This window comes from Sorex araneus, chromosome 6 (genome assembly GCF_027595985.1).
Source record: "Sorex araneus isolate mSorAra2 chromosome 6, mSorAra2.pri, whole genome shotgun sequence".
NCBI lineage: Eukaryota > Metazoa > Chordata > Mammalia > Eulipotyphla > Soricidae > Sorex > Sorex araneus.
In genome coordinates, this window is record NC_073307.1 from 93,532,476 (window position 1) to 93,546,354 (window position 13,879).

The window sequence follows — 13,879 nt, forward strand, 5'->3', positions numbered from 1 at the left end:
GCACCTGACAAGGTCTGAATGTTAAGAGTCTCTTCAGCCCCGTGTGGCGTAGGAGCAGGGCCATGGCCACGAGGATAAACACAGAAAGACACACCTGAAGACCTTGCATGGTCAAGGTGAAGCTTGGGTGTAGCTTGGTGAGAATTTGTTATCTGATTTCTCTCCCTCCCTTCCTCGCTTCCTCCCTCCCCCTCCCTCCCTTCCTTCTCTTCCTCCCTCCCTCCCTCTCTCTCCTTCCCTCCTCCTTGCCCCTCCCTCCATCCCTTCCCTCCTCTCTCTCCTTCCTTCCCTCCCCCTCTTCCTGTCCCTCTATTTATGAATGACTCTCTCACACTTGCAATGAGCCCTTTTGCTCGAAATCAGCTGGAGTGTGTCCCTAAAAAGTATTAGCAGCCCATCATTCACGCAGCCAAGACTCCACCTATCAGCATCTTTATTGAAGCAGTCCGCAGAACAGAAGATGTGGGGAACCAGATAGAATTCAGAAATCAACTTGTCCAGCAATACCCACTCCCATCCCCCACCCCCCAGCCAGTGATGAGGAAATTGAGGTTCTGAAAGTTGGAGGCCCTACACCGCAAACCCCAGGATCTTAATATATCACATTTCTTGACTTGTGCAGTTTTGTAGCTCCTTCTACCTTATTTTCAAACCAATCACTGTTCCCACTCGCCTTTGGGATTTTACTGGACTTTCCTGGCCTCTTTCATGCCCAGAGTCCAATGAGCATTACTGATTTTCCAACGAAAGGAGGACGGAGCTCTGCTGCCCCGCCAGCGTCAAAAAGAACATCAAATCCTACTTAGACTAGAAGCAGTGAATAGTGAACAAAAGAAAAATTTCCTAGCGAGGACCCCTGAAATGTGTGACGAGTGAATCGGTTATTATCAAATTTTCTAACTGTGCTTAAAAAAAAAACAAAAATAAAAAAGCGAAGAGTGAGTTGATACAAAGGCAGAGCTGAGACACCAGGAGGACGTGAAATCCTTCTAGCTGGGCATAAAATCGGGGAAGAGTCAACCTTGCTGCTCCTGTTTTCTCATACCTACCCCTGCAGTTGTCACTCATTTTTTTTAACCTCTTTACTATGCTGCCATTTTCATTGCTTGATCTATTTCTTCATGCCCCACCCTGGTCTTTTTAAGATTTAAAGATTTCATCTCCTTCCCATCCCTAATCCAGACCCCGTATTTCTGCCTTGGCTTTGAACAAAGCCTCCGGCAAATTCTTTCTCTTGCTGGGCTCAGCGACTGAAATGTCAATTCCTTCACCCTGATTTCCACAACCTCGATCCCACCTTCGTTTTCTTTTTAGCAATGTCTCTTCCCACCTCAGCCCCACTCCTGGCCCTGCTCTGGGGCGTCAGGCCCTACTGCAGCCTCTCATACACCTGCTTGAGCTCCTCTAATATCGACTCCAGCACCGGGACCCGCTGCTTCAGTATCTCTGCTGACTTTGGGTTGTTCAGCAAGATCAGTAACTCTTGTGTAAGGCTGTGGATCTCCACCAGGAGGGAGAAGTCTGTGTTGGCCCCAAAGCAGAACCGGTCTCCCTCACTCATTCCCCTTAAAATGCTTCCAAACATGTTCCCTAGCACGTTGTTGCTTTCCGTTGCATTCTCCTCGGCTAATGGACGACATTGAGTACTCCTCACAACACGAATGTGCCTCGCAACACGATTCCTGCTGCTGACAGCAGTGGCTATTCTGTTGGGACTGTTGTTGACAACTCCCAGAAACAACTCGTCTACCTTGAGCCCAGAGGATCCCAGGTGCTTGGCCTCACTTCCTATTGATGACATTTCACCAAATTTCACTTCAGTAGTGATTCCAGTCTTGCCAACTGCTGCAACCCCCAAGCCCAGCCTCGTTGTTGTCAGTGCCAAGCTAACCCCTGTCATTAAGGGATCTAGACCTGTCTGTACAATACACAGGATTCTGTTTGTGAGGCCACTAATGTGGATTATCAGGTCGGGGATGATGGTATCCCTGTGGACCTGCATGGCACTGTCTGTAAGTGCATGGAACTGAGCTATGAGCTTCTCAACTTCCTCTTTAACCTCAGGGTAAGTTTTCAAAAACCTCTCCCTGTACTCCAGCCCATACTGGGGCATCTCTTTGAATTCCACGCCTGTGGCTGTTTTCTGATTCTTCAGACCTTCACGCATCGCCTGTGCTTCCTCCCTGTAAGAAAGAAAGCAGGGAAATGACACGTAGCTCAACTCTCTGGGAAATGGGCAGGATAAGGTCCGCCCAAGCCTAAATCAGAGATTTTACCAGAAATCCAAGTGGAAACTATTGTTCACGGGGAAAGATTTTTTTTTCTATCAACATGAAATACATACTTGATATTGCCGATGTACTATGTAAAACATCCAAATCAGAGAAGGAAGAAGGAAACTTTAGGTAAGATGTTCTTAAGTAGTAGGTGAATAGGTGTTTAGTTAAAGAGTCATCTTGCTCAAGGACAAATCAACACCATGCTCGACGGAGCAGGTGTGGGAGAGCAGAGACTCTGGGTATATATATATTTTTTTATATAGAACAGAGACTCTGGAGGTTGGGAAAAGAAACTGGCTTCAGAGTATTTAGTACATAAAAAGAACACGTTTACCTACAGTTAGATCAGGCCCTTGCCCGAAGGTTGGGGGAAGTTAATTCTGAGTCCCTACAATGTTCAGACTGATCTTAGTGTTTGCCTTTGCCAGAGCCTTTGGGCACTGGACAGAGGGACCGTGGTGCTTGAGACATCACGAATCTCAGGGCAGTCTGAACTCTGGGAGAGGCTGAAGGGATGGGGCAGCCGGAAGGGCACACAGTGTTTAATGAGCCAAATGCAGTAATTCACACACAGTGTGGGTAGAATTAGCTATGCAGTTGGGCAACCAGAATCAGGCCTCCAGTGTCCACTCTGGTTTAGACCTTGACTTCGCCAGTATGCCTCGATGCTGCTAGTTAGCATCTTCCTGCCTTGGGATGATGGCTTTCTCATTACTGAGATGGCGGTGGGGATGCTTTCCAGCTTGCAATCCTCCATGGATTTTTGTCCCACATTGAATACTAGAGAGTGATGCTTCATGAGGCCACGAAAGGGTCATGTCTGAACTCCCCCATCCAGACTCCAAATTTTTTCTAGATTTCATCCTACATCTCTTATGTGACATACACTCTAACTGTGAGTATATCCCTTTTCACTAAGTCTGAATCATTCTAAGTAATCAACCAAAGGGCAGTTTGGAGACCCCCCCCACCCATCCAAAATTTGTAATGGGGATCAAAATTAAATTCTGTCTAGGGGATTGTGCTTCTCCTTCCTGCTGCTCGGCTAACTTTGGCAATCAGAATTCACAAAGGTAGGTCCCTAAGAACAGATAATGGTTTCATTTATGCTGGCTTGATTTACTGTCTCAAGAAGCCATCAGCAGCTCCTGTATATTCCTAGAAGATTTTCAATGTTAACATTACTTGAGCATTACTTAGTTCATCACTCTAAGAACTTTCTTTTTTTAGGGGGGTCACACCTGGCGATGCACAGGGGTTACTCCTGGGTCTGCACTCAGGAATCACTCCTGGCGGTGCTCAGGGGACCATATGGGATGCTGGGAATCGAACCCGGGTTGGCCGCGTGCAAGGCAAATGCCCTACCCGCTGTGCTATCGCTCCAGCCCCTCTAAGAGCTTTCTATGTGTCACTTTACTTTCCTCACACATTGAGTGGAAGGCACTGAGGTAGAGTGTAGGTAAATCCCTTGCACAAGCTCACGGACCTAACCCTTTCATGATTTCCATATCTCTTAATCCCAGTCACTCCCAACAAATGACATAGAGGACTCATTCTTCCTGGATAATAGAGAAGAGACATCCTCCATCCAATCACAGGGCACTTGCCTGGAGGAAGTGAGCCGGAGAGGGGGAAACCTGCCCAGTTGACAAAATGAATGCCACTCTGGGGGCTGCTGGAGGTTACCTGGACAACTCAGTGTCAGTGACAAATTTCTCCCACTCTTCATCTTTACTCAGCAGGCTCTTCAGGTCCTCCTTGTCCAGTGCATTGAGGATATAGTAGATGGCATCCTCTACAAAGTTGCTGCTCTCTAGACGGAAAGAACCAAAGACAAGGTGAGAAGGCTGGGGTGCAGCTTCCCTGGCACTGAGTTCAAGATGCTCCACGTGAATCTTCCTGTGCTGCTGTCAGAGACACCTGGTGTCATGGAACAAAACGCATGTTCCACCACAATCCACATGCTGACTCCTTTCTCACCAACACGACCAGCTCCGATATTTGGAACTGACGGATCAGACTGAGATCTTAGTCAGGAATAAGAGGCAAGGGGCCGGAGCGATAGTACATCAGGGAGGGCGTTTGCCTTGCATATGGCCGACCTGGGTTCAATCCCCAGCATCCCATAGGGTCCCCTGAGCACCGCCAGGAGTAATTCCTGAGCGCAGAGCCAGGAATAACCCCTGAGCACCGCTGGGCATAACCAAAAAAACAATAAATAATTAAATGAATAAATGAATAAATAAATAAATAAGAGGCAATATGGAAGTTGCCGAGATTTTTTTTCAGACCCTGAGCAAGACTGGGTCTTCCAGAGGCCCTCAGAGGGGTGGCGGGTGAGCCCAGTGCCCACCCAAACAGAACCCCAGCAGCCAAAAGCCTTCACGCTCCACAATTGCTGCCATGCTCTGAGTCAGACCCCACTGCTGCGGCAAGCCTCATCCAAAAACTAATCTGTTGAAAACCTCAGGTATGCAGATTTTGTGACTGAAATCTCCAGGCTTACATGGAGTCAGGGATGGGCTACCCATCATCTCCGTGTACGCACATACTTTATTTAAACACCGTCGCTTACAAAGTTATTCATGATGATTTGTTACAGGCGTTTAATATCCCAACACCAATCCCACCACCACCGTCACCATGCCTCCACCATTGTCCCCATTTTCCCCACCACCCCTCAAGCCTGTCCCCAGAGCAGGACCGCAGTGATTTAGTTTCTATTGCTTGTCACCAATAACTTGCCAAGGAAATGATCAAAAATATATTTCTTTGGAATAAAATTAGTGAAAATTGCTGTTATCCCACCATGGACACATTAAGTCCTTGTTTGAGGGTTCCCAATGGAGATGTTGCTGGCGCCTGCTCGAGCAAATCCATGAGCAATGGGATGACAGTGACGAGGGTTTACTAAGCTGTTGTTCCAACTTCCCAGAGTTTTTTATGAGCACCCCTTTTGTTTTTCTCAGAGTTTTCTCATAAGCCCGCCTTCTATTTCCTGATGCCTCTAGGGGTTATCTTAGCCTGGAGGTATGCCCCTGAGTGCCCACGGCAGGAACTGGTCCTGGACAGGAAGTTGCCTTCCTACCTGCATTCATGGCGCCTGCAGATCTCACTGTGTCACCCTCACTCGGTGGTCTTCCTTTAGGTGGGCAGAGCTGAAGCTTCACCCTGAGGAGGAGAGACAGTGAGAGCAGCTGGGCAATCAGGGGGCAACAAGGGGCCAGGTGTGGGCTTCCCCAATGGAAAGTGATGGATGCAAAAATGCTCTTGACATAATGCGTTTCTCTGCCCTGCCAAGACATTCCCCAACTCCTTGCAGTCACTCCCGAGGCCGTTGGAGACACAAGGAGAAGACAGACAGACAGACAGACAAGTGAGAGTTTGAGAAACGATGGGACCAAGCACAGAAGGAGAGATGGGAGCAAGCTGATGGGATCTTGGGAGATGAGTTGGTCTTGTTTCATGCTGACTGATGGCAGCAACTCTGATGAATATCTAGAAAGTTCCAGGCTCCGTCTGTGTTTCCTTAATAGCTACAGCTCTTTCTTCCAGACCTTGCACTATGGTTCCCATGTTAAAAGGAGGCACCATCACCACAAAGTTTAGGGCTTCACCTCATCTTAGGTTCACCCATGTTTTCACAGTAGGGCCAGAGGACTTAAACCAAGTCACTGCAACTAGCTCCTTTCATGTCAAATGACGTCTGCACTTATTCCCCAGTCTCTTTGGAGAAATTTCTTGGTACAGCAACTTCTGAGACTTCTATCCCTGAGGGCCCTGGAATCTCATTCTGGGTGTCCAGCACCACAAGGAAGCCAGAGCTTCCTGTGGTCCTCCCATGACCATTGGAACGAGCACTGTTTCTCATTCTTTAATGATCGCATGAAGGACAATCTCCCTGCATAAGCCTGGGTTCTCATTTGAGATAACTAATCTAAATTCTCTCAAGGAATAGGATGACCAGGTCATGCACTGAGGAAAACCCAGGCTAAATGGTCCATGAGACCACTATCAGGGAAATAGAATTAAAATGATAATGAGATATCACCTCACACAGGTGGGACTGAACCTCTTTCCACAAGATCAGAGGTAGTAAGTTCTGATGGGATGTGAAAGATAAGGAAATCTCACAGTGTGTAAGGGGTTGAAAGTTGGCCCAACCTCTACAGGAATTGTATAGTTTTCCATCCACCATCAAGTCACCAGTTTTACTCCTAGGTATTATCTCAAACCCATAGCGTGGATCAAAAATATAGATGTTTACCTATGTCTCTTGCAGCACTATTTTTTTAAAATTAAATCACCATGTGGAAAGTTACAAAGCTTTCAGGCTTAAGTCTCAGTTAAACAATGCTCGAACTCCCATCCCTTCACCAGTGCACATATTCCACCACCAAGAACTGCGGTAAACCTTCCCCACACACACACCCTGCCCCCAGCCCCCCACCCCGCCTGTGTAGCTGATACATTTCACTTTACTTTCTCTTTACTTTGATTACATACAAACAAAAAAAAATCACTATTATTGTTTGGAGTTCCCCCACCCTGCCCGCCAGAGTCGGACCTGCTGGAAAGGAAGCATTTGATAATTTGTTTTCCATTGCTTGCAGCACTTTTCAAACCAAGCTACAGAAATAACCTGGCACTCAGTGATAGATGAGTCGATAAAGAACATGGGGGCTAGGGCTGGAGCAATAATACACCAGACAAAGCGTTTGCCTTACACATGGCTGACCAAGTTCTATCCCTGGCACATAGATGTTACACAATGGGCCCGAGGTCAGAAATCTCAGAAGGGGACAGCTGGGTTCATCGGGGAATGGGTCTCAAGGGTGGGCCTGCGTGATCCTCCCTCCCAGCAGGGAGACACAATACCCTCAGCTCCTTCCACCCCTTCGTGTGCCCATCCTAGAGCCCCTTACCCCTCTGGGCACCTCCTGGGCCAGGGCCAGGGCCAGCCAGGAGCAAGCTCAGAGCCAGGCCCCCTGTGGTTCCAGCCTGTCCCCTCTCGGCTCCCTGCCCCAGTACCTGAGTCTCCCGGCCTCCTGGGCTCTGCTGACGCCGGTGTCAGGGCGTTCACAGCTGGTCAGCCTCATGCACGGCCTGACCCTCCTCTGTTCTGAATGCTGTCTGCTGTGATGCATGACCACACTCAAAGGGAGTCATGTCCCCCCAGACCTGGGCAGGCGCCCACACTCTGAGACTGGGGTCTCAGAGACAACTTAGTCCCTGAGCCTCAACAGAAATCCTTTGTCCCCTCAGCCTGGGCAGCAGGGCCCGGGGGTCCCAGGAGCCAGATCACATCGGGGAGAGGTTCAGACTCCCCCTACTCTCCTCTTCCTCGTCTGCTGTGTCCAAATTCCCAAAGGGAGGAGCCCCCCAACATCCACCTGCCTTCTGGGGTCACTAGGCTCAGACTCAGGAACTCGGGGTGTGGGGGTGTCCTGCTGATCCCATCTTAGTCCTGACTCTCTCTCTTTATGGCACAGGGGAGGGGCATCGGTCACACAGACCTGGGTTCAAATCCAGTCTCTGCCTCTGCCTCCTGGGCCCTTTCCCTCACCCCCCCCCGGGGTTCATGTCCACAAACAGTCACCACTGTCCTGCTCTTAGAGCAAGTGGCAGGTAGTTAGGGCAGGCATTCTGGAAATGAACCTCCAGTAGCCCAACATCTAGAAGACGAACTTCATGCTGAGCTCTTCAGAAATGGAGAAATGAAGGCACCGTCAGAGAAAAGAAGTTTGAAGAGAATCTAAAAGCCATTAAAAGGACCAAGGGCAGCTGAAGAACTTTTACCTGTGACAATGCCTCCAGGCTACATTCAAACCCCAGGTGGGGCCCATTTGGGAAAAGTCCTGCCATAAAACCAACTTCGTGAAGGTATGTGGGGGTGTATTCTCCAGTCTGGAGGTTGCCCCGCGTCTCAGCCAGAGATCTGTACTCTGGGCTTCATTCCCTTCTATGTTCTCTTGCATGCGTACCCCTCTCTCCCCCTGCTTTTGTTTGGGGGCCACGCCCTGTAGTGCTCAGGGCTCAGTGCTCACTCTACACTCAGATCACTCCAAGTGTGCTAAGGGAACACATGGGGTGCCAGAGATCGAACGTGGGTCAACCTCATGCAAGACCAGCATCTTCCCACTCTACTACTTTTCTGTTCCTCTGAGTAAATCTTTTTTTAAAAAAACTTTTTTTTTTTTTTTGCTTTTTGGGTCACACTCAGCGATGCTCAGGGGTTACTCCTGGTTCTTTACTCAGGAATAACTCCTGGTGGTGCTCAGGGGACCATATGGGATGCCGGGGATCGAACCCAGGTTGGCTGCATGCAAGGCAAATGCCCTCCCCGCTGTGCTATCTCTCTGGCCCCCACTCTGAGTAAATCTTTAAAAAAAAAAAAAAACTGTCTTTTTTTCCCTCTCACATTGTCTCTTTTTTTTAAATTTTTTTAAAACATTTTATTAAATCACCATGTGGAAAGTTACAAAGTTCTCAGGTTTATGTCTCAGTTATACAATATTCAAACACCCATCCCTTCACCAATGCCCATATTCCACCACCAAAAACCCCAGTATACCCCCCGCCCCCACCCCCTACCCCCTTCTGTATAACTAATGATTTTCACTTCATTTTTTCTTTACCTTGATTACATTCCATAATTCAACACAAAACTCACTATAGTTGTTGGAGTTTCCACCCAAGAGAGACAGACCTACTACCAAGGAAGAATTTGATAATTAGTTTTCCATTGCTGGAAATGAAGAGATATGTAGCCCCACTACTACAAGTACATAACTCTCTCTCTTTTTTTTTCCTTTTTCCTTTTCCCTTTTTTTTTTTTCCCCTCATCCCCCTTCCCGTGCCTCATAGTATGGTGTACGCCACGCCGCGTCGGCCAGCGTGGGGCTTTTGCTTAGTTCAAAGTCCAGAGAGGTGGCTGCTACATTAATAACCTTCAATATTTCAACAAAAACTTACTGTTATTATTTGGAGTTTCCCCCCCAAGTCAGACCTGTTCAAAAGGAACCGTTTCACATTGCTGACAATTATAAATGTTAAGTTAATTATAAATTATAAAGTTAATTATAAATGTTAATCCAAAAAGGTTTTGGATTTCTGTATAAAGTCCAGGGAAAATTCTGCCAGAAATTACATAGCCCAGCTCACAGTCCCAGTGCATTGCTGTAAGAATTCTCTGGAATGAAAGTCTTTAGGCGCAGAGGGTCCACTTCACGCTCAGCGGCTCCGGATTTATCTGGGCCGAGGGCGTGCCGGTTACGCCCCCTTCCCATGAGTTCCTGGGAGCCCCAAAAGTAAAAACCGAATACCTCTGGGTTTGGAGTCATAGAAGATGGCGCCTGCCACGTGGGTGCCGCCAACCCGCCATTTTCCGTGCAGGAAGACAAGGTGGGGAGGAAAAAAATCCACCCCCTGGCAGCACAGAGTTGTAGCCCAGTTCGCAGTCCCAGTGCATTGCTATTAGATGCAGCGCTGGATGCCCGAATGTGTTAGATCTCTGGAGTCAAAGTCTTTAGGCGCAGAGGGTCCGACATTGTCTCTTTCTTTAAATTATTTTCTGCACGGGAAGGCAAAGCATTCCCAGAAAACTAGGGCAGGGGTGAAGGCTGACTTTCACTTTTCTGTAAAGAGCAGTTCCACGCTCCAGCCTGAGTTCCCATCTCCCCAGGAACTCAGATCATGATTCTCCCCACTCCCCAATTCCCACACCGTGCAGATCAGGTGAACAAGGGGACTCGCATGCATTTTGGCAGCTGCCAAGTGGGACTGGTGGAACTGGTGGGACACTTTGTCAGTGCCACACAGGTGTCCATCACAGTTTGCCAGTCCTTACCCGCCCAGGGACATCCAAGAGTGACTGAGATGGTCAGGATAGAGAGATAGAATCACTCTATTCTCTGGGATACTAACACCCAAGAGGAGTAGAGATAAGGACCAGGAGGTCTGCCCCACAGCTTGGAAACTGGCCTCACATGCTGGGGGAAAAGGCAGCAGAGACAGAGAAGGGAACACCTAGTAGAGGATGTCGGGAGGACCCGCTCGGATTGAAAGCTGCGTGCCGAAAGTAGACTATAGACCGAACATGATGGCCACTCAATACCTCTATTGCAAACTACAACACCCAACAGGAGAGAGAACAAAAGGGAATGCCCTGCCGCAGAGGCAGGGTGGGGTGGTGGGGGTGGGGGTGGGGGTGGTGGGAGGGATACTGGGAATATTGGTGGAGGAGAATGGGCACTGGTGGAGGGATGTAAACAAAATGCAATTATGAAAGTTCATAAGTTTGTAACTGAACCTCACGGTGATTCACTAATAAAAATAAATAAATAAAAAATATTTGAAGCAAACAAACAAACAAACAAAAAGAATCACTCTATTCTCAAGACTCCATCCCCAGCTCCCCATTTCACCCAAGTCACCCGCTAGGTAACTAGCAGGCGATCTGCAGCTTTACTCACAAGCCACTGGGAGGACCTACCTCTCTGGGCATGAGCCACTTCACCCACTGGCCACAGAGCACTGGAGAGCAGATGACAGTGAGAAGCTATGCAGGGGGGGAAGTGGGGGAGAGGGGTCCCTCCCCAGCTTACCGAGGAATCTGCCTCTCAGCGTGGGACCCTGTCCTCTTGCAAAGCAGCTCTCAGCTGTGTGTCCCGGCCGTGTTGCTCTATCTGCCCCAGCCCCTGTTCACGGCCCCTTTTAGAGCTGGTCCTGGAGAAGGAAACCACAAGTGGAAAGCGCTGTAATCTGAGCACACAGAAACCCCCCACAGACTGTTGATGAAAAAGCACCCCCTGCTCCTCCCCGCACTGCGCCCTGCCCCAGACCACGGGCTTCTCAGAGTCTCTCAGCTAAACTGGGACTTGGGGCAGGAACAGCAGGGAGAGACCATGGAAAACTCCCAAAATCATCGCCCACCCCAAGGCCTTGTTCTCTGGCTACCCTCCCCCTACCACCCTCAGTCTGGCCTCACCAACTTCGTCTCTGCACTTGCCGATGTCCCTGCACATTCCAGAGGCTTCCTGCCTCCCTGCAGTCTCTGTGTCTGCAGGTGGAGCCCCCGACGCTTCTAGAATGTTCGTTTTTTTTTTGGGGGGGGTCACACCCAGCGATGCACAAGGGTTATTCCTGGCTCATGCACTCAGGAATTACTCCTGGCGGTGCTCAGGGGACCCTATGGGCTGCTGGGAATCGAACCCGGATGGGCTGCGTGCAAGGCAAACGCCCTCCCCGCTGTACTATCACTCCAGCCCCTCTCTTTTATTTTATTTTTTTTTCTTTTTGGGTCACACCCAGCGATGCACAGGGATCACTCCTGGCTCTGCACTCAGGAATTACCCCTGGCGATGGTCAGGGAACCCTATGGGATGCTGGGAATCAAATACGGGTCAGCCCCATGCAAAACAAACACCGTACCCGCTGTGCTATCGCTCCAGCCCTATCTCCTCGTTTCTCTTTTTAAAAAAATTATTTTATTAAAACAGCAGGACTTAAAAAGTTCTTCAGAGCTGAGTTTTAACCGTACAATGCTCCAGCACAAACCCATCAAGCATGTCAACTTCCCTCCACCAACGTTCCCAGGTTCCGTGCATCCCCCACCCCCACCCCCAGGCTCCCATGCCGACAGGCACCTTCATGATTTTGGTTGGCAAGTTTGGGTCTCATGGTCTCAGTGCCGTGGCCGCTGGGGTTTGACTATTTGGCGTGATCATTCCTTAACACCACTGAAGGGAATGTCCCTGAACCCCCTTGACCCCTGCCCCTGTTCCTCTCATCTCCCTTCTCCCCCTCCCCCCACTCTCTTTCCCGTCTTCTCTGGGAGGGATTTCTAAGACACATGGATCTTGCCCAGGGTAGGGGTACATGAAGGGGACTTTAAGCACGAGCCTCTGAGGAGCAGGAGGTACAGCAGGTAGGGCATTTGCTTGGTATGCGGCCAACCCAGCTTCAATCCCAGGCATCCCATATAAACCTCTGAGCACTGCCAGGAGTGATTCCTGAGTGCAGAGCCAGGAGTCACCCTGAGCATGGCCGGGTGGGGCCGCAAAAAGCCAAGAAAAAAAAAAAAGCAAAAGCCTTCTAGCCTCTGCTGACGACGGGAATAGATGCGGGAAACGAGCAGGCACATTATTCCAGGGCCCAGCCCAGCTGCAGACCCAGCTCAGTGACCTCTGCAGGCTCCTGGAAAAGCCCACTCTGGGTCCCTCTTGAAACAGAACCTTCTTGGGGCCGCCAGAGCGATAGGACAGCAGTAGGGAGTTTGCCTTGCACACAGCCAACCCTGGTTTGGGCCCCAGCATCCCATAGGGTCCCCCGTGCACCGCCAGGAGTGATTCCTGAGTGCAGAGCCAGGACTAACCCCTGAGTATCACTGGGTGTGACCCCAAAAGCCAAAAACAATAAGAAAGAAAAAAACAAAGAAACAGAATCTTCGTGAGCAACTTCCTGTTGTGTACTCAGCCCACCCCACACTGAGGTCAAAAACAGGAAGTTGGGGTGACATTTGCTTAACCCAGGCTAAACACCAGCCTTACCTGACTGTTCCCAGGCAACCCAAACCAATGCTAGTGTCCTAGAGAGAAAATCCTGCAAACCCACCACTGCCCCATAGACCCTATTCAGCCCTGGATACGCGTGCTGAGACACGTACATTTCTTTGGGAGTGTACTGCAGAGTCCAGGAAGCCGCACCAGTCATTCTTTTATTTATTTTAATTTTTTTTTGGCTTTTCGGGTCACACCCAGTGATGCTCAGGAGTTAGTACTGGTTCTGCACTCAGGAATTACTCCTGGCAATGTTTGGGAGACCCTATGGAATGCCAGGAATCAATCCCAGGTCTACTGCAGGAATTACTCCCGGTGGTGTTCAGGAGACCCTATGGAATGCCAGGGATCGAACCCAGGTCTACTGAAGGAAAGGCAAATGCCCTACCCCTATGGCTTGGGTCCCCACACCAGTGATTCTTACACAACCAAGTCATCAGTTCAATACAAGAGCCTAGTTCAATACAAGACAGTCAGACAGACAGAAGACATACACACACACACACACACACACACACACACACACACACTGTTATGTCCCAGGAAGGGTGTTTTGCTCGCACGTTGAACAGACCAGACTCGAGGATGCAAACGCAAGGTGCTCTTTATTGCTAGCTCGAGCTAGGGTCCGAGTCTCATCCAATGCAACGGAGTCTTGACAAAGACCACAACCCAAGTTCCAGAGAACATTATATGGCATTGTTAGGGTGTGGTTTGGGATCTCCACCCAGCAACAAGGATCACACAGAGAATGCAATTAGCAGCAGGAGGTTTATTAGGCTGGCTAGCCAGGGTCAAGCCGTCCACTCAGACGCGCAGGTCCAGTGGGTCAAGGCAAGACCCCCGACTCAGGGTAAGGGCATTACTAATCTAGGCTCTCATAAGCCATTACAGCGAAGCGCACATAATTATCATAGCCAATAAAATTGTGACAATACATACAATACATACTCCCTTAACCAATCCTATTTCACTTATCTAGAAGGAATGCATACTCTCTTAACCAATCCTATCTCACTTACCTAAAAGTACTATATTTCC

At 49.2% G+C, this 13,879-nt stretch overlaps 1 protein-coding gene across 1 annotated transcript; it reads right to left on the bottom strand.

Moving 5' to 3' along the window:
• Positions 1–547: 547 nt before the first annotated feature.
• LOC129405773 (apolipoprotein L2-like) lies at positions 548–11,197 on the bottom strand. Its single transcript, XM_055143156.1, has 4 exons — positions 10,886–11,197; positions 5,368–5,450; positions 3,966–4,092; positions 548–2,183 (listed from the first exon to the last, which is right to left on the bottom strand). The coding sequence occupies exons 2-4, from the start codon at positions 5,375–5,377 to the stop codon at positions 1,370–1,372; spliced, it is 951 nt and encodes a 316-aa protein (XP_054999131.1). The 5' UTR covers positions 5,378–5,450; positions 10,886–11,197; the 3' UTR covers positions 548–1,369.
• Between the last annotated feature and the right edge of the window lie 2,682 nt (positions 11,198–13,879).

What these genes read in the sequence shown, in the direction of transcription:
- LOC129405773 (XM_055143156.1), bottom strand. An exon ending in ACTGACACTGAGTTGTCCAG is followed by an intron (nt 2,184 to 3,965) that starts GTAACCTCCAGC and finishes TCTTTCTTACAG; the next exon opens with GGAGGAAGCACAGGCGATGC.